This window comes from Lytechinus variegatus, chromosome 5, assembly GCF_018143015.1.
Source record: "Lytechinus variegatus isolate NC3 chromosome 5, Lvar_3.0, whole genome shotgun sequence".
Lineage (NCBI taxonomy): Eukaryota > Metazoa > Echinodermata > Echinoidea > Temnopleuroida > Toxopneustidae > Lytechinus > Lytechinus variegatus.
In genome coordinates, this window is record NC_054744.1 from 26,688,830 (window position 1) to 26,715,484 (window position 26,655).

General features: G+C 37.0%; 1 protein-coding gene across 1 annotated transcript in view; it reads right to left on the bottom strand.

Annotated features, from left to right (window-relative positions):
- LOC121415836 (ceramide transfer protein-like) overlaps window positions 1-24,296 on the bottom strand; it is a 32,242-nt gene extending 7,946 nt beyond the window's left edge. Inside the window, exons 1-5 of the mRNA XM_041609192.1 lie at window positions 23,764-24,296; window positions 18,819-19,031; window positions 17,711-17,846; window positions 13,600-13,713; window positions 2,049-2,206 (exon numbers count right to left, since the gene is read on the bottom strand). Coding sequence (XP_041465126.1) covers window positions 2,049-2,206; window positions 13,600-13,713; window positions 17,711-17,846; window positions 18,819-19,031; window positions 23,764-24,087 — 945 coding nt within the window. The 5' untranslated portion in view covers window positions 24,088-24,296. The remainder of the gene's footprint in view (window positions 1-2,048; window positions 2,207-13,599; window positions 13,714-17,710; window positions 17,847-18,818; window positions 19,032-23,763) is intronic.
- Between the last annotated feature and the right edge of the window lie 2,359 nt (window positions 24,297-26,655).

A 26,655-nucleotide genomic window follows, 5' to 3' on the forward strand; every position in this document is an offset into this window, starting at 1 on the left:
GTATGAATTAATGAAAACTAGATACAATAGAGAATGCTGATAATGGCCAAACAGATAAGCACACATGGGTGTATGTACTTCCACAGCTTGGAAAATAAAACCTCATGGCATGCTTACTTTGTTCGTATTCAGAGCAACTATTCCTTTCTACCTGAATCACATCATACATGATTTCTTATTTATCAAGGAACTTTGTGGAGGTTGGAGGCTTGATCCAAAACACAATTGGATCATGGTGTTTTTGTTTAAAGATGATGAATGAATTATCAGCAATATTAAGCGCTATATATTCAGTCAAGGAATGCACTGTGAATGCCTCTTTATCATCAAGGTAGCTTTATTAAAAACAAAAAGTGAGTTTTGCTGGTTTTCTCTGATTCTGCAAGGTCCAGGGCAGCGTTTCATGAAAGGACTTATGAGACGATTTATGTCTCATAAAATCCAATTTTATCAAACAGGTACTAAAATAAAAGTGCTTCTCAGCCAATCAAAATCAAGGAAAGTTGTCAGATCTGACAACTTGTTGGACAAAAATGTTGATGAAACGCTCCCAAGAATCAAGTTGTCTATGCTGAAACAGAAAGGCAAGGGGAAAGATGCGACGAGCTTAGATGCCTCTGTGATCAAGTGTGGCATAGGGGTGCACCTTTTGAAAGGAATGTTGGCTGTTTTCTCAGACAAAGTCTGTTTGATCTGACAGTCACCATTGAACAGTCAGAACAGCAAGGCAAGGGGAAAGATGCGATGAGCTATTAAAGATGCCTCTGTGATCAAGTGTGGCATAGGGGTGCACCTTTTGAAAAGAATGTTGGCTGTTTTCTCAGACAGTCTGTTTGATCTGACAGTCACCACTGAACAGTCAGAACAGCAAGGCAAGGGGAAAGATGCGATGAGCTAAGATGCCTCTGTGATCAAGTGTGGCATAGCAGTGCACCTTATGAAAGGGATGTTGGCTATTTTCTCAGACAGAGTCTGTTTTATTTGACAGTCACCATTGAACATTTAGAAACCTGTGTTTTTCAGTCAATCATAACCAAGGAAGGTCATCCGACAACTTGTCGGATGACAATACTTCCCACGATCTTTTTCTGTGGTTCCCTAGACAACTGCGATTGAGCCACTGTTCTTATAAAACTATATTTTACCAGCCAATGACACATCCTGATTTCATGAACTTTGGACATTATCACATTTTTGAATTCATACATTTTATGGAAAGGGATACTGGTGCATAAAAACAAAGTGCTTTGTATTGAATATTATGTGCTACTCCATTGTGTGAACATTGACCCAGGGGGCCTGTCAAATACATGTATATTGCTGTACACATGCATGACCAAAAAAAAAATGTTTAAAGGGGTGTTTTTCAGTTTTAGCTGCAGGCCGCATGTAAACTCGTTATAAGGGTATCAAAAACACAGATTCCCCCCCCCCCACCCCGAAAAGGTGGTTTTGAAAGACTGGTCAATGGTTAATCGCGGGGTCAAACGTACTTAGGGTATTTTTTTTTTCAAGACTAGCAAAATGTGTCTATGGTACATGTATGTTTTTCCCAAAGCTTTTACCCCGGGCTTTTCCCTCCTCGTTTCTGAAAAGTGTTCCGGCCCAAGACAAAACTTTAGGGGCCAAAATGTGTAAATAAAGCGTTTTTAAAACTTGTTTAGGGGGTTATTTTGCACACAGAGAAAAACTTATTTAGGGGGTGTTTGGAAATAATTTGGTCACGCATGTGTACAGCAATACATTTGACTGCCCCCCCCCCCCCCCCGGACTACTGACTGGTAAGCATTCAATAATAAAGTACCTTATATCCTCTACTGAAGCATTCTGGGGAAAAAAATGGAGTGGTATATAGGAGAAAAAGTTTTCCATTGGTTAATCATATCACAAACTCTCAAACAGTTTCTTCCATATGTTCAGGTGCAAAAGGATTCTAAAATTCGAAAAGGTTGTTTGACTGCTTGTGCTCGCATTCGACTTTAAACTAGTGCAAAATACTTTACGTGTGGCATCATTCTCTTTATGATTGCACTCTGAGGGACACCAACCTTTTCTAATCGTTTCTGCCATTGCTCCTCCCTCTGCTTCATAAGGTCAATACAGTGAGAGAGTGTCGTCAACACACCTTGCGTCGTCGCCTTGAACGTGACTGCCTCTCCTCTAAAATCTACACCCATGTACTGCGGGACAAAGGAAGCCTTGTCTCCTGTAGATAAGAGGAAATACAGAAAACAAAATTATTTTCAATGCACATACAATGTATTGTTTCAAGTGAAAGCTACTGTTAAAAACAGGAAATTCTTTCAGAAAACCTGATAAATATGGTTATTCAGTAGGGATATGTCAATGACTCGTGGCATGAATATCAACTACTGTAGATCATATCATTGACTCAATCCTGTTAGATTTTGTAATGGGACTCCAGTGTCTTCACTTGACTTGCATCCCAAAACTGACTTGACTCAAAACCAAATAATCTTGTAACATATTTCAATCTAGAGAAGTTGGCAATGATGCTATATAAGGCCACATGTAACTTTGGCCAATTTAGGCCGTGTTTATGCTTCCACTTTTCAGGCCAGAATCAGCGTTTCCAAACGTGATTAGTCCAAAACACGGTTGTGTCCATGCTTACTTTCATTTAAACGCTGTTTCAAAACGCCGATCGTAAACTCACAAAAAGGTGCGTTTGTAAACGTCGTTTGACCAGAATCAGGCTTTCTGGGGAAGCATAAACAGAACGTGTTTAAATGACGTCATTTGGTACATGCTTCCGGTGAGATGAAAATCCGCGGGCAAATACAGTCGTATTGCTCCATGTTATCTCTACGTAATAACAACAATCGGGAAAAAAAAACTTTCGAAAAAAGGCGCGCCCAATTTGACCTCGCTTTACGATGCAAAGCCAGCTGGAGATCATGATTTGCTCTGAAAAGTGAAGCATAAACAGCACTCCCAGAACCACGTTTACGATCGGCGTTTTGAATCGACGTTTGAAATCGCTGATTCTGTCCTCGCATAAACACACCTTTACTTTGATTCAAACTGGCACCAACACATTCAAGAAATTTCTGCTGGGTTGACAGCAAAAGAAGATTGATTATCTTGCCAAAGAATAAAGAAGAAAGTGCAATGAGATATTGATAATGCTGTACAAAAGTCATGGATGAGCAAAAAGCAAACAGGATTTTCAGGTTTTGTCTTGAAAATTTTTGAAGGAATTAATTCAATTTATGTACAATAAATGAGTGGAAGTACAGCCCCTTCAAACTGGTCTCTTCAATTATTCCTGGTGAAGAAATATATGTACCCTATCGCACTGACATCTCTTCCCCAAGGAAAGTCAGCGGGCAATTTGCTCGCGCGGGTCAAAGTGCAGACCCGGTTTTACCAGGGAAGTTTTCCTGTGTACCTTTCATACGGGCACTTTCTACTTCGCTGGCAAAGTTCACAGAGGAAAAGCGCAGTATGAAAGGGGTAAAAGAGTTGGGGGACCTCTATAGTGTGAGAGTGAGGTCAATGCATTGGGGTCAGTCTGTTCATTGAAAGGATGTAATTATGGAGTCATAAAGCTTTATCTGTCATAGATTGTCACTCTGTAGTGTTACATAAGCTCTAAAATTGATTGGTGATTCTCTTTCCTAGGGATCAAGTAATAAGCTATTCACATTACCTACTGTATTATGTCTTACATGTAAGGCAAGCTTTGGCAAGTTTACAGTTGTCGGGAATATCCTTTATTAGAACTCTAAACGTTATTTGCAGCAAAGTTTATTCTACATACATGCATTGTAAAATCTGAATAGGAACAAGCACATAATTCTGCATTTAAAAACATGCAACTTATGAGTTTCTCCGCCTGCCTCTCCCCACCCCCCCCCCTTGTCTCTCTCTCATATGCTTTTCACACTGCATTTCCTTAACTCCATTTTATCCTTAACCCCTGAATATCCTTAACCACATACTATCTTTTTTTTTGTTTTCACACTGTTTTTCTTAACCCCATATTATTTGCTTAGCCGGGGTATAACGCCTTAACCCCAGACTATCACACAGCCCATGAATATTAATGATTTTGCCAGACAGAGCCTGATTAACGTGCAATTTCGACTTCTGTTAATGGCGTAGTGTGAAACCAAAGAGGGCTATAAAGCTAAACCCCAGGATATTGATGGGGCTAAGACCCCTCCCCCCACCAATTTCGCAGGGTTAAAGAAAATATATGCATTGTGAAAAGCACATCACATTCCCTCTTGAGTCCCATCCTTCCTTCCTTCACCTTTTCTCTCTCACCTTAACTTCCTTCTTTCTTCCCCTCTTCCTTCCTCCCCCTCCCACTCCTTCCATCCTACATCTCTTCTCCCCCCCCTATACACCTTGCCAGACCCCAAACTTGGCTCTTGTCTTGTGAAGAATTAGGCATGAAACAGGTGGTTTCAAACCACCTCGATCACAAGAATCCCCGTTAAATTACGAGAACTTTTTAAGGCTAAAAAATACCCGTTAATTATTCCTGCATTCATACCGCCCCGAAACACATCCTTCGGGATAAGTTCCCGAAGTTACGAGCATGCGCAGTATGGTCTGATAAGCAGGCAAGGCGCGAGATTCAAAATCACTAGCCCAGCAGCCACCCACGCCGCCGCGCCCAATGACACGCTGGGCTAAAAGTTCCCGTAATTTGCTTTCACATCGCCAAAATACCAGCGACCTTGGAAAAATCCCCACGAAAGTTCTCGTAATTTCACCAAGTACCTACTATTTAGCGGGTATTTTCTTTCGGGGAAATTACGCGTAGTTTGCTTTCACATTACCAAAATACCAGGTATTTTCTGATCGGGGTAAATTTCCCGATCAGAGAATACCTGGAACTGGCGAACTTCGAGGCGGTCTGAAACCACCTTATCTTGCATTCACAGCTCCACCTCCTTCCCTACTTCTCTATTCCTCCACTTGCAGTACTCTGTACCGAATCCCTTTGGAATTGAATTCATTTTATATTGAAGCCAAGAATTTGAATAAATGAGAAAGTTGAAATTAAATACATTATATTGGGAGCTCTGATTTCTGAAAAAAAAGACAATTTGTACACAAACAAAGGTGAAAGTATGTTGTGAAATAAACAATTTCAGTTTTCTCTAACGAGTGTTATCACTGAATAAAGGAAGGAAATGATGACAATCCCGGTGACTGAAGATTGTGGTCAATAAAAGGAAAGAAAACATGAAATGCACCAATTTGTTGTGGCTTATGTTTACGGATATTTGAAGGTATCAGTAGCTACTGAGGTTTTCAGGCAAGAGTGAAATTAATCTTCAACTTCAGACTCTGTATCATGCACTAAGCAAAAAACAATGGTACATGTATGTGCCTGCTCACTATTAAAGGTAAATGCCAGTTTTGGTAACGATATCAAAATGAGTTCGTACAGAATCCAATGAAATGACCACCAAAGTGTCTGTTTGTATAAATAAGAAATATGTGCCAAAGGATTCTGGAAGAAATTGTGTAATTGCTGAGAAATTAGCAAATAAGCACAGGATTCAGGTCAAGCGTCGGGCACGACATTCAAAGCAATAATAATATACTGTCCCACATGCGCTTATCTGTGTTGGTGATCTTCAGTGTGAACATTTTTCAGCGTAGATTTCAAGATTTCCCAAAGTTCAGTTTATGTAACTGTATCAGATCTGGATCCTCGATGATATACTGACAATTAAGCCTGGTTTTACAGACTTTCTCATGAAATCAGTGTTTACTGCAACTACTGGCATTTCTCTTTAAAGAAGGCAAAAAGAGTTGTATATTGCAGGGTAACATACTGTGGCACCATGAATGAAATAAACCAATGGCATAGAGTATCTAGGGACACCATCCTCAAGGAGCACAAAAGGAATGAGAAATATCAGCACCTATTGCTGCTTTTCCTTGATAAGCCAATGGCTATATCAAGCTAGAATGGACAAAATTAAAGGAAGGATTTACCCCCACACAGTGACGGGTACAGGAGTTTGAAATAGGGGGGAGGCGGGGCAAATAGCAAATTTGAAATATAGAGGGGGTGCAGGCAGATAACAATTTATTTAACAGATTTAGCTACATTCATGTTCAATGGCCAATTCTCACAATATAGTGGGGGGTCCATGCACCCCTTGTGCCCCCGCCTTAATCCCGCACTGCCCATGTGTGTGTCTTGCTCTCGCAGATTCATGTCTGGACTTCCCTAATAACCCCCATCCATGTATAATAGTCAGCCTCTAATATTTGAAAACACAACAATCCTTTGACATCACAGTATTTTAATTGGTTTTTCATAATAAAGGTACATAAATGTAGGGTTCCATCATTATCTATAAGATAGTTACCGAGTATTCAAAAAATATTAATCTATATACAGTGCGTATCAAAAAAAAAGTTTCAACTTTGAAAAAGCCCTGGGAATTAAAAAATATGCAATATGTGGGTAATTTTTTCACATATAATTATGGGTTTGGGTCTCATCTATCCAATGAAAGTAAAAGTTTTGACAGAATGTTACACTTGAGTGAGCACTGTCCATTTTTGTAAAGCTCGCAGAAATCTGTTTGCGCAGAAATGCTTGTTTTCACGCTGTGTCAAGGGGAAAGGGCGAAATCAAACTTACCCTGCGAAGCATTTCTCATAAATTTCCCTAGCACTTTTAGCCAATTGAAATAAAACAGATACATTCAAGCATTTTGTAACAATTTTGCCGCCCAAATTTGAAATTTTAACACTTAGTAAGCACAACCTTTACCCTTTTTGTGCCAGCTGGATCTGAGGACATAACTGAATCTGAACAAAAGTTTATATCAGCCATCTCCAGCACTTTTCACTAAGTTTTTATCATTTAAAGTGGCTTTACATTTCATTTTTCATTTAATACTTGTTTCTCCACACTTTTCCCAAGCTTGGCAATGATTAACAATAACAGCTCAGTGTAAAGCAAATATCGTCATGATGGACTCGGTGTGTGGGGGTGTGGGGTGGGGCGCAATGCACTCTTTGAAGTGTTTTGGGCAAGGAAACAAGTTTAAAAAGGTAAAAGATATCTTAAAATCAATTTTAATAGCTAAATTCCAAGTGTTCTTCATGATTAAGGTCTACTTTTATTCGCATAACTATTTCAAAGTTCTGCGCAAATCATTTTTCACCAACTTTTCAAAAGTAAGTGGTGCTCACTCAAGCGGAAATATTTTTCGACAGTTATATCGTCATTTGCTTAAATTGATCTGTACCAATGCTAAAATGTGGAAAAATCATCAGGATATTACAAATATATAATTTTACAGGATTTTTTTCTAAGTGTAAACTTTTTTTTGATACGCACTGTATAGCTCAAAGGTAATCACAATTTTTTAAGGATAATTTGGCTCAATTGTGATACAACAAAGAGCTACATATCTATTCAGGGCTCTTGTAAAAACATATACATAAATGCACATGTTCACGTCCAAATGACAAAGTAAACCCTATGTGTAAATTGTTTTCAATTTTTGTGATACCGCAATATGTGATTATAATTTATTTGACCTACATAAATAGATTTCACAGCAAAGCCGAAAGGTAAAATGTCATTTTTGCTGGTACTGTAGTACATGTACATTGAGTCATGTACAATAAAATTTGGTGTCAAACAGAATCAAGGATTCCAGGGGTTGAAAAAAAGCATGATTGTATACAAACTACAGTACAGATGATGATAAAGAGCAGAAATCTTTACTCAACTAATCTGTTCATATTCTGAAGCCCCGTTTAGCTTAAACTTAGGTTTAAAGTTGCGGTTTAAGTATGGATAGTCAATTGTTACATAAATCACTAACAGTAATATACTATTGCAGCTCATTTGGCTCTGAAATCATTCATAATTGTGTTGGAAGTATAAATAAATGATTGTCTCCAACATCGATTGATCAAGAAAGACAACATAAGAAACATACAACTTCATACAAATTTTGACAACTTTGGCTTCCCATAATTTTAGCACAGAGTTAGACCATGGTCTAAGTTAAACCTGACTTCAGAATACGGGCCAGTGTCAAAGATTCAAAGTCGTACATTACACTATAATACTCAGGAGATGATGTATTCAAAATGAAAAGCTCATGCTTTTTTTTATACCGGTACTTGGAACAAGGCAACCTTTCATAAACTTTCCAATATAAAGAGAGTTTTCTCCAATTTGAGTCAATCAAAGCCATAATTCTAGTAATCTTCAAAAGTCATGTAATCGTAGTGATCAACATGTACATGTACGTTAGTGGAAGATTTGCGCAAATTTTGTCAAAATGATTTTAAGTTATTAATTTCATTGAAGTTGTGACCTATCAGATTCATATTTGGCAACTTTGTGAAGTGACATGCAAGTTCACCTTCTTCTTTCAATATGCGGACAGTCCAATTACACCAGTACATGTACATGCATTCTTTTTATAACAGAATCAATATTTCAACGTCTTTTACATGAAATCTCCTACATGTTTTTGCCATTATGTGAAAAATTAATGAACTACGAAATGCCATTCAGTACAATAAATTTTGATGAAATTTTCATTGTAACAAGTCTTATATTTAATTTTGTTTATTGAAGAGAAAGGTCATAGTTCCATGGAGCACAAATAAGAAAAGTTGGGGCACAAAATATTTTTTTTCAAGGGCAATAGGGGTATCAACAGGCCATGGCTCTTGGATTAATAAGCCCGAGTGTTGTATGACTTTTCTGCTTTTCATAAATCAACTTGATGTTGGAGTGAACGTGACCTTTTAATTCGTGGGAGACTATGTTGTGATTAATACTGTCCAAAAGTATTGGGAATGTTGGCACAACCTTCTTCATAGCCTATCTGATATGCGCCGGGCTATAGTGGGCAAGTTTATGGTCGCGCGAAGCATAATGACGGGCGAAGGCGAAGCCCAAGCGCCTATCATCACTGGTTAAGTCATCAAATATGCATATATGGTTATCATATGCGTGACATACTTTTTATTGTGCATTATTCATGAGATAACCCTTATACATGTACATGCATGGTGATCAACTGTATTTTTTAATCAATCAAATATCATCGCAGTCTACGTCACATTCAAGCCTCGTCGCCTATTGTCCGTATTCGCGGACAGTTATGAATATTTATATTGAAGCTTAGTTAGGGGTTCGTAGAATTTCTACGAACGGAACAAGGTAAATAACCAGTGAAGATAGGTTCTCTGGCTGAGCCCTCGCCTGTCCGTAGTTTGCCAAATAGCCCGACGCATATCGAATAGGCTACCTTCATCAAGACAAAATAATTATATGATGCTTTTTTGCTGTCTTCAAACTTTCCTGTGTTTCATATATTCTTTCAAATTCTTTTGATCATACACGTACATCCAGTTGCATTTTTTAATGGGGGGATTCTGGTAAAATTAATATTCCTACGATAAAAAGATTAGTGATACCTAAACGAGCAATGCACAGTAGGAATAATTTGTATTTTTAGGGGATATTATTTTTCCACAATTTTGGGGGCTTCTTTATGTTCAAGGGCTACTATTTTTGCTCAAAAAAGCAATGCTGCATACATAGTCTCTCAATACTTTGTTGTATATAGATTATTGATTTTAATTTTGGCAGATCTTGGGGCCATAACAGAAATTCAAAGGGTAGTTTCATAAGAATGAAGTTGCCCATTGCCCTCAGGAATGTATTTCATACACTGTATTCAGACCATGCTACATGTAGTTGTAAAAAACGGTTATCATCTAGCTCAGCCTTTATTGAGGATGTCAAAACATTCACTCAAGAATCTAAAAGTCAATATTGACGATGTGTCACACATAAACACAAATTGCTTTTAGAGGGTTTGTTGATGTGTTTGCATTTAAATTCTTCAGGCTTTACTAGCTTGGCATGAACATCCTTCTAAACAACTCCATATTTCACATACAAAATATCACGCTATTTTTTCACATTCGCATCATTTCAATGCTGCAATTATCCGCATTATAGCAGCATCGGGACTAGATTTAGGCTTTGTGAACGCATTTCCAAAGTAATGCGGACAATTGCCATGGTGCAGTCACAAAAGGTCACCCTTTTCCAACACAACCCCATCAGAGGGGGCGTGTGCAGTTGCCATTACAATTATCCGCCTTTTTCAAGTCGGGCACTCCTAAAAAAATAGTGTGAATTTTCCAAGTTTGTGAATGCAATTTTCATTGAATTATCCGCATTACTCTTAGGCGGATAACTGATCTGACAATCACTTCGAACAGAATCCCATGTAAAGAACCCAATGTATTAAAAATATCTTAACCAAATGATTTTAATTTCTGGTAGAAAATGTGTAATTGTGGTAAAAATTGACAAAACAAGCATTCCAGCAAGATGTCAGGTCCTTTTCCAAGCAATGATACTACACTGTCCCATATGTGCTATGTGAAGTGATCGTTTTTCAGCTTTATAGATTTCATGATTTCACAGAGTTAAATTTAAATGTAAATTAACCACATCAGGGTCTATTATTACTGTCGACATCATAATTATGGAGGGAATTGACCTTGATAAAAAAAAAAACTTTCTCAAGAAATCTTCAGTTTGCTGCCACTACTTTCCTTTTGGTTTTATTAGACGGCAACGTGCGAACGATGGCCTATGTACATGTTATGTGTATACCTCGACCAAAAAGGTGGTGGGGGTGTGCCACGGGCGAGACAAAAAAGGGGGGCCTTGGAGCGGGCTTATTGTAAAAAGGAGGGTCCTCGGAACGACAAATGTTTGTGAAAACGGGGGTCCTTGGAACGGATTGCCAGCGTGAGAGCATATGCATCCCTATGGAACGGTCATGCGTGCATGATGCAGCTAGCGCGGCCTCCGCCGGGGCCGCTTTTCACCAAAATTGCAGCTCATTAAATGCAATCGGAGCGGGCGTAACGAAAAATATGCGAAGCTTTGGAGCGGATTTCTCTCTTCTTTTTTCTCGATAAGAAGAAAATGCTATGCCTTGGAGCGGCTTTCTTTGTTCTTTTTCTCAACAAGGCAAAAATGCTATGCCTTGGAACGGAAATTTGAGTGTGAAAATGGGGGTCCCCTCCGTGGCACATAACCACTATGCATTATATACTGAGTGCCCCCCCCCCCCGGGCAGTAGTGCATGGCCTCTGAGCAAGATCTCACCAATGTGAGGATGTGTTTAATATATACTGTACAGTACCTCACGCTACTCAAAATTAAACTGCGAATTCAGTCATATTTTAATCATTGTGAAACATCATTTTCAGAAAAAAACTGGGTCAACTTGGGCTGTTGTTACTGTGCCCCTGAACTACGGAGATGTTCAAACAGTCTCTAATCTACAGTGTGTTTTGGTGCTCATCATGTTGACGTCACATCCCTCCTATCTAACTGCCCTTTAAAAGTTTAGTTGATTATTAACCTGATTGTTGATGCCCCTGCCAAGTTGGATAATTGCAAGACTTTTCTTGTACATGTACATGAAGCAGATGGCAAATTAGGTTAGACTCGTTGAAGGAAACAACTCATCAACAAATACTTTTGCCAATATCTCATACAAGTACATTCATACGATGTGCATATTTTGTTAACTGCATATCATCTATTTACTTAATTTTGATAAAGGGCATTTTTCTTTATCTTGAAGTTTATACACAAATAACTGTACAAGATAATGATAACCAGTACAATGTAGGACAACTTCAAATTCCACATCAAGTGTTGGTTAGACCTGATTTTTTTTTTATAGATGTGCATGTACAATGGGTTATTTAAGTTTGATGAACAATCTTTTGTCAATTTTCATGACAAAACAACATCAAAATGGTGATAATTTTTGTAAAATCAGAATCAGATTACATATAGGTGTTGGAGCTATGGTAGGTAATGACATTGTGTTACATGTAAACAGTAACACCAACACCAGCACTAAGAACAACCAATGTCTCAACTCTCAAGCTAAATGTTGTATGTAGCCTGGTTGGAGCAAGAGACAAAAATAAAACTATAATGCAGTGATGTTCTTTCCACATCTAAAACAATTTAGACATCGTCTATCACAACCTTAGCTTCTCATCAACATGTGTGTGTGGATTTCTTGCAAGCTCTACCCTACTTGTAATTGTTTTATCACGTTGAATTGTACAACGCCTATTATTACACTTGTAGCTTTTTGTACGCAAGCAAATGGGAGAGTGATTGCTCGTTCTTGTACTTAATCAAGATTAAGAAATTATATTATTATTATTTGTTTGGCGTCACCTGTGCCTGGGAGGCGAAAAGCGAGCTGAATCACTTTGACCCGCAAGTCTCTCCTGCACATGGAAAAGCTTGGAGCATGTGTGAACCATGTACATCTAATATGAACATGCTTTAAACCAGCATTGCTTCCAGTCAAAGGGGGGGGGGGGTGAACTACAGCTTGAACGGAACCAAAGTCACATGATAGGGAACATTTCTTTTATAACTTCATGATCTAACTTGGCATCAACAACCTCATCACGACCCACAACATCCTGAAAGATAATCACATATGATGTGTAAGCCAATATTTCCTCATACAATTATTTTCACTTTTTTTCTCACTTTTAAAGCATGTATTTTCTGGTCCTGGTTTCGCTTGTGGTTGAAATTGTCATGATGATGAACTACAGAAATTTGCAGTTTTCACCTTAAATAATATACTAAAAACTGTTTTAGCAATCGCTTGTATAGAAGGATGACATGTCTATAACCCTGCACCCTGTGAGGGCATTGTGTTCTAGTGGTTTTAGACACTCGTCTTTCGTCTGAGGGATGTGGGCTTTGATTCCCAGCCATACATGTAACGTGTTTTGCTTCAGCAAGAAATTTACCCACATTGTGCGTTACTCAACCCAGGTGAGGTAAATGGGCACCAACAGGAAGTAATTCCACAGAAAGCTGTGAGCACCAGAATCGGTAGACTGGCTTAGCCAGGGTAATATAGGGGATCCTTGAGCACCTAACAAGGTGGATACTTGCACTATACAAATCCTACATGTATATTATTTATTTATTTGTTTGTTTCCTTTGGAACTTGTTCATGAAGAGCCCCTGTTCATAAAGACCATAAATAGATTTCACTGTATTCTACGGCACCATTCTCACTACTTTCCTAAAACTAGTTTACTTGAAACTAGTTTAACATGTAGTGAGAATGGTCAAAGCGATCTTGGAAGCGATCTTCCAAACCAGTTCAGAAAACCACCTCACCTCACTATGTAGTTTTCAAGATCGCTTTGCTTCGTTAAACTGGTTTTAGCATAAGTGAGGTCACAACCGTTCTTCGGGAAGCGATCTTCGCACATTTTGAGCGCGCTACTCCACACGACAGGTGTAGAATGCCTCTGCTGCAGTTTGCGATTTCTCGCGAAACGTGTCACCTCACTGAGAGCATTTCCGTAGCAATAAGATCGCCTTATGTTAAGTGATTTTGAAATCCACTTTTGTGTGATCAAGTGGGAACGCTAGCAAAGCGATCTTCCAAACTGGTTTCCTGAATCAGTTTCCATTAAACTAGTTTTAGAAAGCGTAATGAGAATGGCCTCTACCTGTATACTTTACAATACCTTTATCCTTTGGATTTGTTGGTCCATTCTCTGTGTGTGTATGATGATGATGGTGGTGATTCGCTCTGGGGGTCACAATGTCATTCTCATCATCATCACCAGAATAATCTCCATCTGCGAAAATGGCAAAGGGGGACACAAAACAAAGAAGAAAAGAAAGGAAAAACAAACACAACAATAATAAAGAGACTAAAAATTTTAATCTGATCATGATTAACCATACAAACAAATAAACAAAGACATCTCAAAAGCTGGAGGAGAGTGCATTCTCAATGGGACTAACCACTGGTATCAGATGTTGGAAAGGGCACAATAGTGCTTGCCAAATTTTTGGTGCTAAATTCATTTTAACATGTATGTTAACTCTTGTCTCTATTTAGACACTAAAAACTCTTGAGAATTTCTCCTAGATGTACATGTATCATCATAGATGCATCTTGGGTATTATTTATGGAACATCTCTCTGGTGGTCAGACACTAGTGGGAGAACTTGTGCTGTGGACTAACTGGCCACTTCCCCTGTCCTACTTGGGCCACAATATATACCATGAAAATAATATCATCTATTTCTATACCTTGCCTTTAGAACATAATCTATCAGTAGGAATGAAAATATAACAGACTTTGAGTCAACTCACTTATGTATGAAAACAAGGAAGCTTTGCAAACAGTATCGATTCAAGGATAATATTTATTGATATGTAACAAAAATTAACAGTAGTTCCTGATTTCCTAAAAACAACTTCTCTTATCTATCTAAGTTATAACATGTATGTGTACACATGCATATATTACTCTCCAGAATGATATGTTGCCAAATTTCCTTTCTTCTACATACACTGTATATTCAAGTTCAAGTGGAAGTTCAGATTTTATATCCAACATGCATGGCAGTACTGATGCATAGACATGTGTAAATGTAACACCAGATATATTTATTAAAAAAACTTCCTCCCCCTCCCCTTTTTTTCAATAAAAAAAAATAAATTAATGTTCATTATTGATCTACATTTCAAATATTTCATTTCATCAGAAGTTAGGATAACTTCAGATAATCAGACAAGATAGTTAATACTCCAGACTATAAGGGCTCCTCAACGATGGGCCATGGCACATTGATGGACAACCAGGTTTTATTTAGTGGGTCGTGAGGTCAGACAATAACAGTCTGGAAAACAAAGACTCTGAAATATCATTCAATACAACATGTACATCATTATTATCATTTTGACACATCATATTGGCATAAAATCAGAAGTTTCCATAAAATTCATGTCATGTGATCAATAGAAAATGAAAAATTTCTACATGAAGTCAAGGACATGCACAGGTAGGGGTTACTAGTAGGCAATGTCTGAATGTTGTAGTTCAAATACCACATATGGCTGACTTGCTGAACTGAGTTATTTTTTCCTTCAACCATACATCATTTTATATCTGATTTTGATGAAATTTTCAACGTTATGAATGATACATGTAGATTTTTCACATATTATTGAACATTCCTACATGTAAGAGGTAGAGCCTTAGAGGTCAAACCAAAAGTGAAATTCATCTTGATTTCAGAAGGCGGTGCTGCATCAGCTCAAGTTTACTCAATCTCAAGATTTTAGCCCGATCAGCCTTCTTTGCCATTAATAAATATATCTTGAATCTTGAATCTCAAGATTCAAGAAACCCTGTCTCCACCATCGCAAGAAGAGCGATTCGTGGTCGAGCGAGGCATCGAGGAATTATGGTGTGACGCTGTGAATTAAGAGTGCATCTGCACCTGCGAATTGGCGGGATATTTTGTAAAGTAGCGCGCTATTTTGAAAATAATCTCAAGTTGACTTGGGATTGCAATCTCGAGATTAATCCAGCAAACTACAGTAGCATGATAATTGCGTCTCCATTACAAATACATTTGTAATCTTGAGACTGTTCAGATCGAAATAATTTGCCAGATCAGAAATAGCGCGCTAATTTGAAAACTGGGGCTGGTGCAGACGGCCCTGGAGAGGATATAAAATCTTCTTTTCTTAGTGCTCATATCTACATGTACTGTACACATAACATGCATTAAAGGGGTGGTCCGGGCTGAAAATATTTATATCTTAATACATAAGGTAGAATTCACTGAGCAAAATGCCGAAAATTTCATCAAAATCGGATAACAAATGATAAAGTTATTGAAGTTTAAAGTTTAGCAATATTTTGTGAAAACAGTCGTCATGAATATTCATTAGGTGGGCTGATGATGTCACATCTCCACTTTCCGTTTTCTTATGTTATAAAATCATATTTTTTTCATTATTTCATACTTGTGTGAATAATATGTCTCCCTTATAATGAAATAAGTTGCAGCAATAAATATCACATGCATTAAATCAGATGTCAATCCAATTTTTCTAGTTCTTGGAGGAAAAAATTTGAATAAACCTATTTTCATATAATAAAATACAAAAGAACAAGTGGAGATGTGATATAATCAGCCCACCTAATGAATATTCATGACGACTGTTTTCACAAAATATTGCTAAACTTTAAAATTCAATAACTTTGTCATTTGTTATCCGATTTTGATGAAATTTTCGGCATTTTGCTCAGTGAATTCTACTCCATTTATTTAACTAAAATACTTTCAGCCCAGACCATCCCTTTAATACCAGCAAGGCATCTGATGAATGTGGGTGCCTTTTTAACCTCATATTTATAAAACAAGCTCATGTTGACCACAAAAAAAAGGACTTCACCGATTGTCTCTCTATGGGATCAAATTACACGTAGATTAATGGCAGAGTGCTAGAAGCAGGTGGGATGATAGATGGACTGATCATGTAGAATCTTTGTTGTAATTAGAGTAAATGTGTAAAATGTAATCAGACATGGTGTTAAACAGTAAAGCCTCAGCTTGCATTGATATATAGCCTAAGGGCCAACCCACCCCCTCAAAAAAAAGGTCACATGAAATATATATCATTAGTATATGAATACATGTGTACATAGACCATTAATACAAATGAAATAACAACTTTTGGTTACTGTGACTTTCCATACATGTACAAATGAGCAAACCTATTTCAGATCATAGTGATGTCATACATTGTACATGATATGCCATCTACATGTGGACTAAAAGTAATCATTACTATCGGGGAAAAAAATCTATATATTTCCAAGGCATTTTTTTAAGCTATCATTTCAAAGTGAAGCTGAGGAAAGGTAAATTGTAGCTCAGTTTGGAAAAATCTACCAGTAATTCTAAATTTATATTGCTAGGGAAGAGTAAAAAAGATACATATTTTGCCTCATCCACTGAACCCAAGTGGTGATAAATCTGTCATATACAGTATATTTCCAAATAAGAAAACAATCTTCATAAATATAAAAAACAAAGAAACAAATGATAACCCCCTTCCCCTGACACCTACATGTACATGTATAGCTGAAATCAATTCCCCTTGGGTCGACAGTGTTCACCCCTCATGTTTGCTTTAATCATGTAGGTGGGTAATTTGCACTTGTTTTACTCATCTACGTGTAGCCTGGGTAACAATACTAAACATACATGTAGAGCAACTCTAATATGAAAGATAGTAAAAAGTGCAATGCACTTTGAGTACACACAAAGCATTACACTTTCATATCTACTCAAGACATTGTGTTTATTGTTGCTCTATAGATCAAAGCTGTTAATTTGAAAGATTATCAGTCTATGTACCATCTACGTGTCATACATATTTAGAATTTATCACTTGATTCATTTTAACACCAATCAGGAAACCGCATCTTAAAGGTATTACGTGGCACATAACTGCTAATAACCCACACACCACTCCACACCAGTGTATTGGCTCAGTTGGTAGAGCATCTGTTTCACAACCAGGAGTTAGGGAGTCCAAGCCCCGGCCGCGTCAGACCAAAAGACGTTGAAAGATGCGAGTTGCTGCTACCCTGTTTGGCGTTAAACAATTAAAGGGATAGAGCCTCGTCGATCTGGCGTTGTACAGCGGCTGCCTAGCCCACGATCAATTGGGCAAAGCAAATTTTTTGAGTATTTCATTTTGTCTATTTCGAACTATAAGATATGGATTTTCTTTTTTTTTCATAAAAAGGAAAATATACTCACATGCTTCCTCCAGCCACTTTTTTGGGACAGCTTCCGCACAAGTGTCAAAAAAGCTTTGCATGGTATCAATCTGACGGCAAAGGATGTCTCGGAATGTCTCCATCTCAGCAAGCTTCTCTGTTAACCCTCTACCCTTCTACAATAGAAGGCAATAAAAGCTTCTTTCAAAACAGGGTACAATAATCAACAGTGCATTAATCAAAATTATAAAACAAGAACCTTACAAGATATTTCCTCATTTCTCATGTTAAAAGTTCACTTTCTTATTCCTCCCAAAGACTCTTCTTTTTCTTCTGATTAATCTAAACCTTTGACTATCAATCTTCACATTCTAATGTTTACTATGAAATAAATGAAATACTCTTATGCAAGACAGTTTATAAAATACAATACACATATTAAAAGAGGTTGTACGATTGCACATACATGTAGATGGTGCACTTGACCCCAGTGTACTGTAGGCTTGAATAAGTTCATTATTACATTAAAGTTAAAAAGTGCAGTTAAAAAGCCAAGTCCATCCCAACAACAGGTTGGTATGAATACTCAAACAACCATAACAACACTGATATTTTCATCAAAATCAGATGTAAAATATGAAGGTCATAAAATTTGTTATTTTTGCTAAATTTCATGAAAAGATATCTAAGATCTTGGCCTGTACTGCATGCAATAAGGGGGGTGATGATATCACACATGCACCATTTCTTTTATGAAAAATACCAAACTTTGTACTACAAACTACATGTATATAGCATGTAGCTACTACATGTATATACATGTAGCTATGGTGATAAAGAAGCTAAAATTATTCACTGCTTCCACAAAGAAACACACCAGAATTTACATTCTAGATGGAAAATCTGATTTCATATTTCAAATCATAACACATAAAAGATATGAGTAGGCCTATTTGTAGTATAATCAGCTCCTTATTGACAATTGAGCGTATCACTATTGTGAAAATAAATGAGAATTGAAAATAGCATAACTTTCTCATTCAGCATCCAATTTTGATGACATTTTCAGTGTAATGACTAACATTTGCTTGATTTGTATCATTGGGGTGGACTCGACCTTAAAGGTTCAGGTAAAAGTTGCAACTCACCTTGAATGATGATGACGATGTAAGACTAGCCCCTGAGTGTAAAGAGACCATTGAGCCATGTCTCTGGAGACTAGTGCTCTCTGCTTCAGCCATAGCCTTCTGGGATTCTAAGCACTCGATCCATCTCTGTCGGGAGTCTCTTGACTTCACCCTCAGGTACCACACACTGTCGTTGATGCTTACATCAAACCTCAGATGATCAAACTCATGAACCTGATTGGAAAGAAAGATGGAAAGAAAATGGCTGAATATGTTGCCATCACGGAGCACCAGCAGTGTCATATCTGAGAGACATGAGCGCTACGTAGAACTTTCATTAACTTTTTATCATCAAATCAAATATTAAAGTAGGAATAGGAGTAGTAGTAGTAGTAGTAGTAGTAGTAGTAGTAGAAGTAGTAGTAGTAGTAGTAGTAGTAGAAGTAGTAGTACATGTAGTAGTAGTAGTAGTAGTAGTAGTAGTAGTAGTAGTAGTAGTAGTAGTAGTAGTAGTAGTAGCAATAGTAGTAGCAATAGTAGTAGCAGTAGTAGTAGTAGTACATGTAGTAGCAGTACTAGTAGCAGTAGTTCATGTAGTACATGTAGTAGTAGTAGTAGTAGTAGTAGTAGTAGTACATGTAGTAGTAGTAGTAGTAGGAGTAGTAGTAGTAGTAGTACTACTACTACTAGTAGTACATGTACATCACATGTAGTAGTAGTAGTAGTAGATGTAGTAGTAGTAGAAGTAGTAGTAGTAGATGTAGTAGTGGTAGTAGTATAGTAGTAGTAGTAGTAGTATAGTAGTAGTAGTAGTAGTAGTAGTAGTAGTAGTAGTAGTAGTAGTAGTAGTAGTAGTAGTAGTAGTAGTAGTAGTAGTAGTAGTAGTAGTAGTAGTAGTAGTAGTAGTAGTAGTAGTAGTAGTAGTAGTAGTAGTAGTAGTAGTAGTAGTAGTAGTAGTAGTAGTAGTAGTAGTAGTAGTAGTAGTAGTAGTAGTAGTAGTAGTGGTAGTAGTAGTAGTAGTAGTAGTAGAGCATGGTCTGAAAAATATTGATGATTCATAATTATTCATGCATGACTGATCGTAACTTGCAACTACATTGTATAGGAGAAAAACAAAGGCTATATTTTTCTCCTTCAAAATTTTATGAAAGTCAAGTTGGGAAGTTTTAGTTCCACCATTGTTCATTTTGTCCTGTTAGAAGGTCATTAATAACAAATAATTCCTGGGAGACTCAATATTCCCAACTTGCATGTTGCAACCTGAGGCAATTGGCTACATTCACTTTCAAAACTTTTTTTTTCTTTGTTTATAATTTTCTGCCCCCCTCCCTCGTGGATGGTCTGAATATTTTCTTGGTCAATGGCCAACAAAATATCAAAGCCAAGAAATACATGTAAACGGCTGCATTTAATTCCCTGGAAAGGTTTGTTTTCACAAATTGAATCACAGATTTTATTTTTTTACAATATGAAATGAGAAGTGTATTAAAATTCATACAAACCTTAATAAACAAATGTGCTATTCAATTCCTAGTAATAATCAACACTTTATTGAACCCAATTAAAAATGGAATGACAATTACAATAATAGTAACACAGCCTACACAAAATAAAACTACATGTACACTTTCTCAAGTGCAGATTTATAACGTTGAAAATATTGGGGGATACATGTAAAGCTTTGTTATTCCATAAAATATAAAATTCAATGTAATGACTGTGAAGTAGATGACAACTAGAAACAAACATTAAACTGCATCATTTTATTGTCATTGGCAATGTATGAAAACTATCAATTATCAAATTATCAATTTAAACTTAAAAAGGAAAAGTAAAATATGTTATTAAAAATAACATGATAGATGTGTGAAATTGAAATACGGTAATAACTTCTTTCAACAATTATGTTTATAATGAAACCAAGCTGCTCCCATCTTCATACTTTGGTTCCTTACATGTATATCGAGCTGTTGTTACAAGTACTGGTACATGTACTTCTAAAAAAAGAAATGATGAACTTCTCATTTCAATCATGTATTTTTATAGGACTTCCTGAGTGACAACAGTTCATTATTAGAAGTTTCTACATGTAAAAAATTAAATACGGTAATCAAATGATACAATACATTGTGGAAGGTTTTAAGGAGCTCTACCATTAGTCACCCTAAAGAGAAAAATACTTTCATGTGAAGACAAATGACCTTGGATGTTTGCTGGTACATGTACATGTTCAGTACAGTTTTTTTCTAAATGAGGATAATGAATTGAAGATCATACATTTAATTAAAATGCACTGTACTCAGTAGAAAAAATGTAGATGTGCACATGTTTGTAACAGCGTATGAAAAAAATCTTCGACAGAATTTACAGAATTTAATATATTTTTTAAATGTTGGGATTCTTTCTTACACACAATATATACCAACCCTATTAAATTTTTGGGTCATACTGATCCTACATGTATAGCAGATTAGCACGCCATACTGTACTTCAAAATTTAATCATTTCACATGCATTAGGCAGGGTCCTACATAAGCACTTGCCCGTTTGCCCGTAGCAGGTACATGTAAAAGTTAGTCGGGAAAGTGTGTTGAAGTAAAAACCAAATATACTTGCCCAAATTGGGCAAGCAAAATTCTCACAGTAGAATGACCAAAATTAGGGTTGATATATTTGGACCCTAATTTTGGTATTGGCAAGCAAGATAAAATCACATTGGAAAAAGAAATGCAATAACAAAGGAGATCAGTTCATGTCAAAAGAGAGAAAAAAGGTCAATGGCTTATAAAGCCGCAAAACTTTCTCTGGAAGAGGTAAAAGTTTTTTTTTCACTGATTTTTATCGGGCAAATAGATTTTTGAGCAATTATATTCCAACTATTTATGAATTTACTTGCCCGACTGGACAAGAGCTTCTAAAAAGTTATGTAGCACCCTGCATTAGGTGTAGATTTGTTGACTGCTAAAGTGTCCCTTTTTACACCATTGCCTCATAGATTTGCTATCCCAACTTGATGACCCTCTACAATACATGTACATGTAGATACATGTATCATAATTAAGAACCGGGGGCCTGTTTCTCAACACATGGACAAGTTTTAGTCATACTGTATCTTTATCCACCAACCACAGAGTTGGTTCCAATCTTACTTAACCTGTTTCACAGAAGGCTTCCTAACTACATGTAGAATACCTTGATATCGATACTGTCGGTAAAAAGAGCAGACGAGATGTAGCCGTAGTCGCAAAATAGCATAACTTTCAAAACTAAAATTATGACAAAATTGCAAACATTGTGATGAATTGGGAAATACATCTTTTCAAAATAATAGCACAAATAAATTATGCATCAGACCATGCAGACTAGTCTACAAATGTAGACCCACATCTGCAGGGTGTACCACAGCTTATTCAAGAATGCTCGCTTCGCTCGCCCTTTCAGGCTGGGTTTGCTTCGCAAACCAGTAGCAGATCCCACCTCACAAGCCATTCAGACTCTGCCTAGCAGATTAATGCAGACTGGAGCATTAAATTGCTGAGAAAATTAAATTATGAAAATTTCATCAAAATGGGATAATAACAAAGTTATTGAATTTTAAAGCTTTAGCAATATTTTGTGAAGACAGTCGTCATGAATATTCATTAGGTGGGCTGATGATGTACTTGTTCTTTTGTATTTTATTATATGAAATTAGGTTTATTCAAATTTTCCCTCCAAGAACTAGAAAAAATTGGATTGACAACTGACTTAGAGCATTACATACATGTATTTATTGCTGCAACTTATATCATTATAAGGACAATATATTATTCACACAAGTATGAAATAATTTTTTAAAATATTTTATGTAATAACATTAGAAAACGGAAAGTGGGAATGTGACATCATCAGCCCATCAAATTAATATTCATGACGACTTTATTAAAAAAAATATTGCTAAACTTTAAGCTTCAATAACTGTATTATTTGTTATCTGAATTTGATGAAATTTTCAGCATTTTGCTCAGTGAATTCTACTCTATGTATTAAGATATAAATATTTTCAGCCCGGACCATCCCTTTAAGAGTATGATAATAAGATACATGTAACATGTAGGAGGCTGTACTGGAAGAAGAACTTACATTACAAATATTTAATAAACAACCACTGATATTGATGGGCCAACACTTTTTGGGTGTACATAACTACATACCCTGGAGGTGTCTGGGCAGTGAAAGTCATATACTATACGTATGGTCACTCCCCACTGATGCCTGGGATCCCTACCTACTGTATATTTCCCCACGTACGGGTACAAAACCAGAAACTTTCGCCCCCGAGAATTCTACTTTCCCTCTAAAAGATCTAGCCCTAAAACATGTACATGGGGTCCAACTTCATTTCCAACATTTCTGTGATATTGATCATATTTTTAAAGAAGAATTCATTAAAAAAACGAGAAATTTAAAATGAAAGGATGGGAAGAGCTTACAGCCGTGTTTACGTCGCCATCTTGATTTGTCTTCCGCTTGGCGACAGCACGCAAATCGCGCAATTTGCGTGCTGTCGCCAAGCGGAAGATAAAGAAATCATAGATACCTTGGGAAAATCTTAGATTAGAATTTAAACATAATTTACCGTACTACCTCAATAAAGGCTCAAAACTGATGTGACTCACACTGCAGTGCAGTATACGTACAGAACTTTTAAAAAATATCCGTTTCTAACTCAAGATGCAGTGAATTTTTTTGTCATTGTTTTTGTTGTAGGTGCCTAACTATTACTCTTGTCTATTTTTCATAAACACATTGGCCTCAAAAATGTAATTTTTCGTAATAAAGGTTCTTCAAACTCCTCAATTCCATGAAATTCTTCTGTAAATAAAAGCTTAAACCTGGAAGCTCTTCTGACTTCTCCAACCCCCTGCCCCCCCCAAAAAAAAAAACAAATGAGCCTTGACTCTGCACTGTTTCCATTTTGACTTGCCTCGATAACTGCTCTTGCCAAACTCATTGATCCTCTGCATCCGGACTGCATCTCGTGCCTCGACTTGAAATATGATAATGTTCCATTTTTCAACACAACCCATCTATCCTGCCAGCCATGAATGTAATTTGTCCATTTACTCATCGTTTCTTCGAGTTCATCTTCCCTCTCTGTCTCCACTTCATTTTCATCAAACTCATCATCATCCTCCCCTTCATCGTCGACCAGATCTTCACTCAACAGGCTCTCGTTGCTTGCCCCGTCCGTCAGCATCTTTTGCTGTTCGCTGGAATCACCGTGATAATATCGTTCCCTGTCGTGCATTTCTTGTGAATATCCCTAAGAAATCGTGTATCTACAGTATTATTTTCAGAAATGTCACATTTAAATTAACGTAAAATGTCAAAAACAGTCGTACAGTAGCTAATTCAATCTCACAGATTTGATCTCGCTTGAATGTTTACGTTCGTTCGCCCATTTCCAATGTAGTCATGTGCAAATTACACGCCCCGTAAGTGCTATTTGTAGTCAGAGTCCTTCTGTACACTCATCGATATGAAATCATCACGGAGTCGTCTCGCAGACAAAATCAGACAAATGATAACGATTTTGAGAGAGAACCAAAGGTTTGACAGTTCGACGGGATCACTTTGAACAAAAAAGAAGGAAAATAAATGGAAATGAAGACCCCAAGCCAAGTTATAGTACTTGCCATTCCTATTTCGAATGGTTATAATCTAGCGCCTACATTTTCCCGGGGGCCAGTCAAAATAATGCATTGCCGTACACATCCCGGTACACATGCGTAACCAAATTATTTCCAAACACCCCTGACTATTTTTTTTTCTCTTTGTGCAAATAACCCCCTAAACATTTTTTTTTCGCGGGCTTTATTCACACAGTTTGGCCCCTAAACAAGTTATCACCAGAATATGACCCCGGGGGAAAAAGCTTGGGGAAAAAAATACCCTATATAAACAAGTTTGGGTAGTCTTTAAAAAAAAGCTTTGGAAAAAAAAACATACCCGAAATACGTTTGACCCCTGATTGGCCATTGACCAGTACAGCAATATATTTGACTGCCCCTCCCCCGGGATATTTTTTTTTCATTTGTTATTAATCTTCATGAAACAAAGAAACTGGAGATTGAATGACATTTGCAAACATGATCGGATAAAAACAAACGATAAAAGATATTCATAATTTTATAATCAATTCTGCAAATCTGTTCAAACTTTGAAAACTAAAAAAAAAAATGCCTGTGTGAATCTCGTGCATATCTTGCATATTTACACTTGACTATATATATATATATATATATATATATATATATAGGCCCTACATGCATATAATTAATAAAAATGACCAAAAATATGGATCCTAGAGAAGCCTATCTAATCAAGTTTGATTGAGTTTGGGTCGATAAATGGCTCAAAACTTGGGGTGCCAAACAGGTGCCTAAATAGCTCACTCTTTTCAATGAAACAAATATTCATGACAATTCTATGATCAATGTCTCGTGAATTCAAATCGAGAAAACGCCATCTAGAGTGTATCAATAGAGGAATGTCAGATTACTATATTATTCTTTTTTTTTAATCAACGATGTTGGCTCATTGGCTTAATTTCATCCATCCAATGGGGCAATAAGTCAAACATTTTTTTCGGGACAGAGTGGTGTATATAGTAGGGGTGGCTGGAGGGGGTGAATGACCTATTTTGTGTGTGACAGTTTAACGTATAATATTAGAAAATTCATTTCAGATTCTGTCAATTTCTATTCCCTTTCTTGTCCTTCTTTCTCAGTTCTTTATTTCTGGGTCGTAAAACTGGTTTGTGCAGTTTGCTACATGACTCGTCGAGGTCCGGGCCCACAACTTTAAGTTGGCAAGTGGTGAATCACAGTCCGATTTGTTTTATAGGAGCAATTAAAGCAGTCGATTTTAGGGGGTCATCGTGCCCCTTCTTGGGAAAGGGGATGGAGAGCATGTTATTTTCTGACAGTGGATGGATTTTTGGTAGTATTTTAAGTGAATGATTTGCTGTGAATAGTCCATATTAATACACATTTTAGAAAGGGGGCAGAAGCAAGGTTAGGCCTATACATTTTGACCTGACGAGCATAATGTCTAATATATATACGCGATATCAAGGTTATAGAGCATGCAAGACAAAAAAAAACTTCCATAACCCTATGAGTATTTCTTATACGGTTAAGCAAACGAAGCGAGCAATAAAAATAACTATTTAAAATAGAAAAATTGGAACAAACACTATGTTAAATAGTTTCCATCTTGCAAGCAAGTGAAGTGAGCGCCGTGAAAATCATAATGTTACTAGTACTTGCTATATATAACGAAAAGCAAAATGGACCAATCAAGTTAGTGTACTGGGGAGCGTTTCATCAACCATTAAGACTAGTGGTCACATCAGGGTCCTGTCTTACAAAGATTTATGATTGATCCAATCAATCTCAAGTATCATGGAAATCCATTTTTTCCTTTGAAAATTTCCTCATTGTCCTTTGAAAACTAAAAGAACTTCTGAATTGTCAAGAAAACAGTGTATGAATATAAGTCATTTCTAGAAAATATTGTTAATAATGTATTTTACATGTTGACGTTGCTGGCTTTCCATAGTTGTGATTGATCGGATCACTCACAACTCTTTGTAATATGGGACCACTAGCGTACCTACGGAGGGGGGGGCACGAGTCACAACCCATGCAAGGGACGCATCTTTGCCCCCCCCCTCCCCTGACGATTTTTTTTATGGTACGAAGTCCTTGTGGTTGAAGACCTTTTTTTTGCTTGTCAAATTTTTTGGCGGACAAATCCCCCCCCCCCCTGTGGAGGGGGTTCACATTATACAAGCTATGCTTTTGAGTGAATC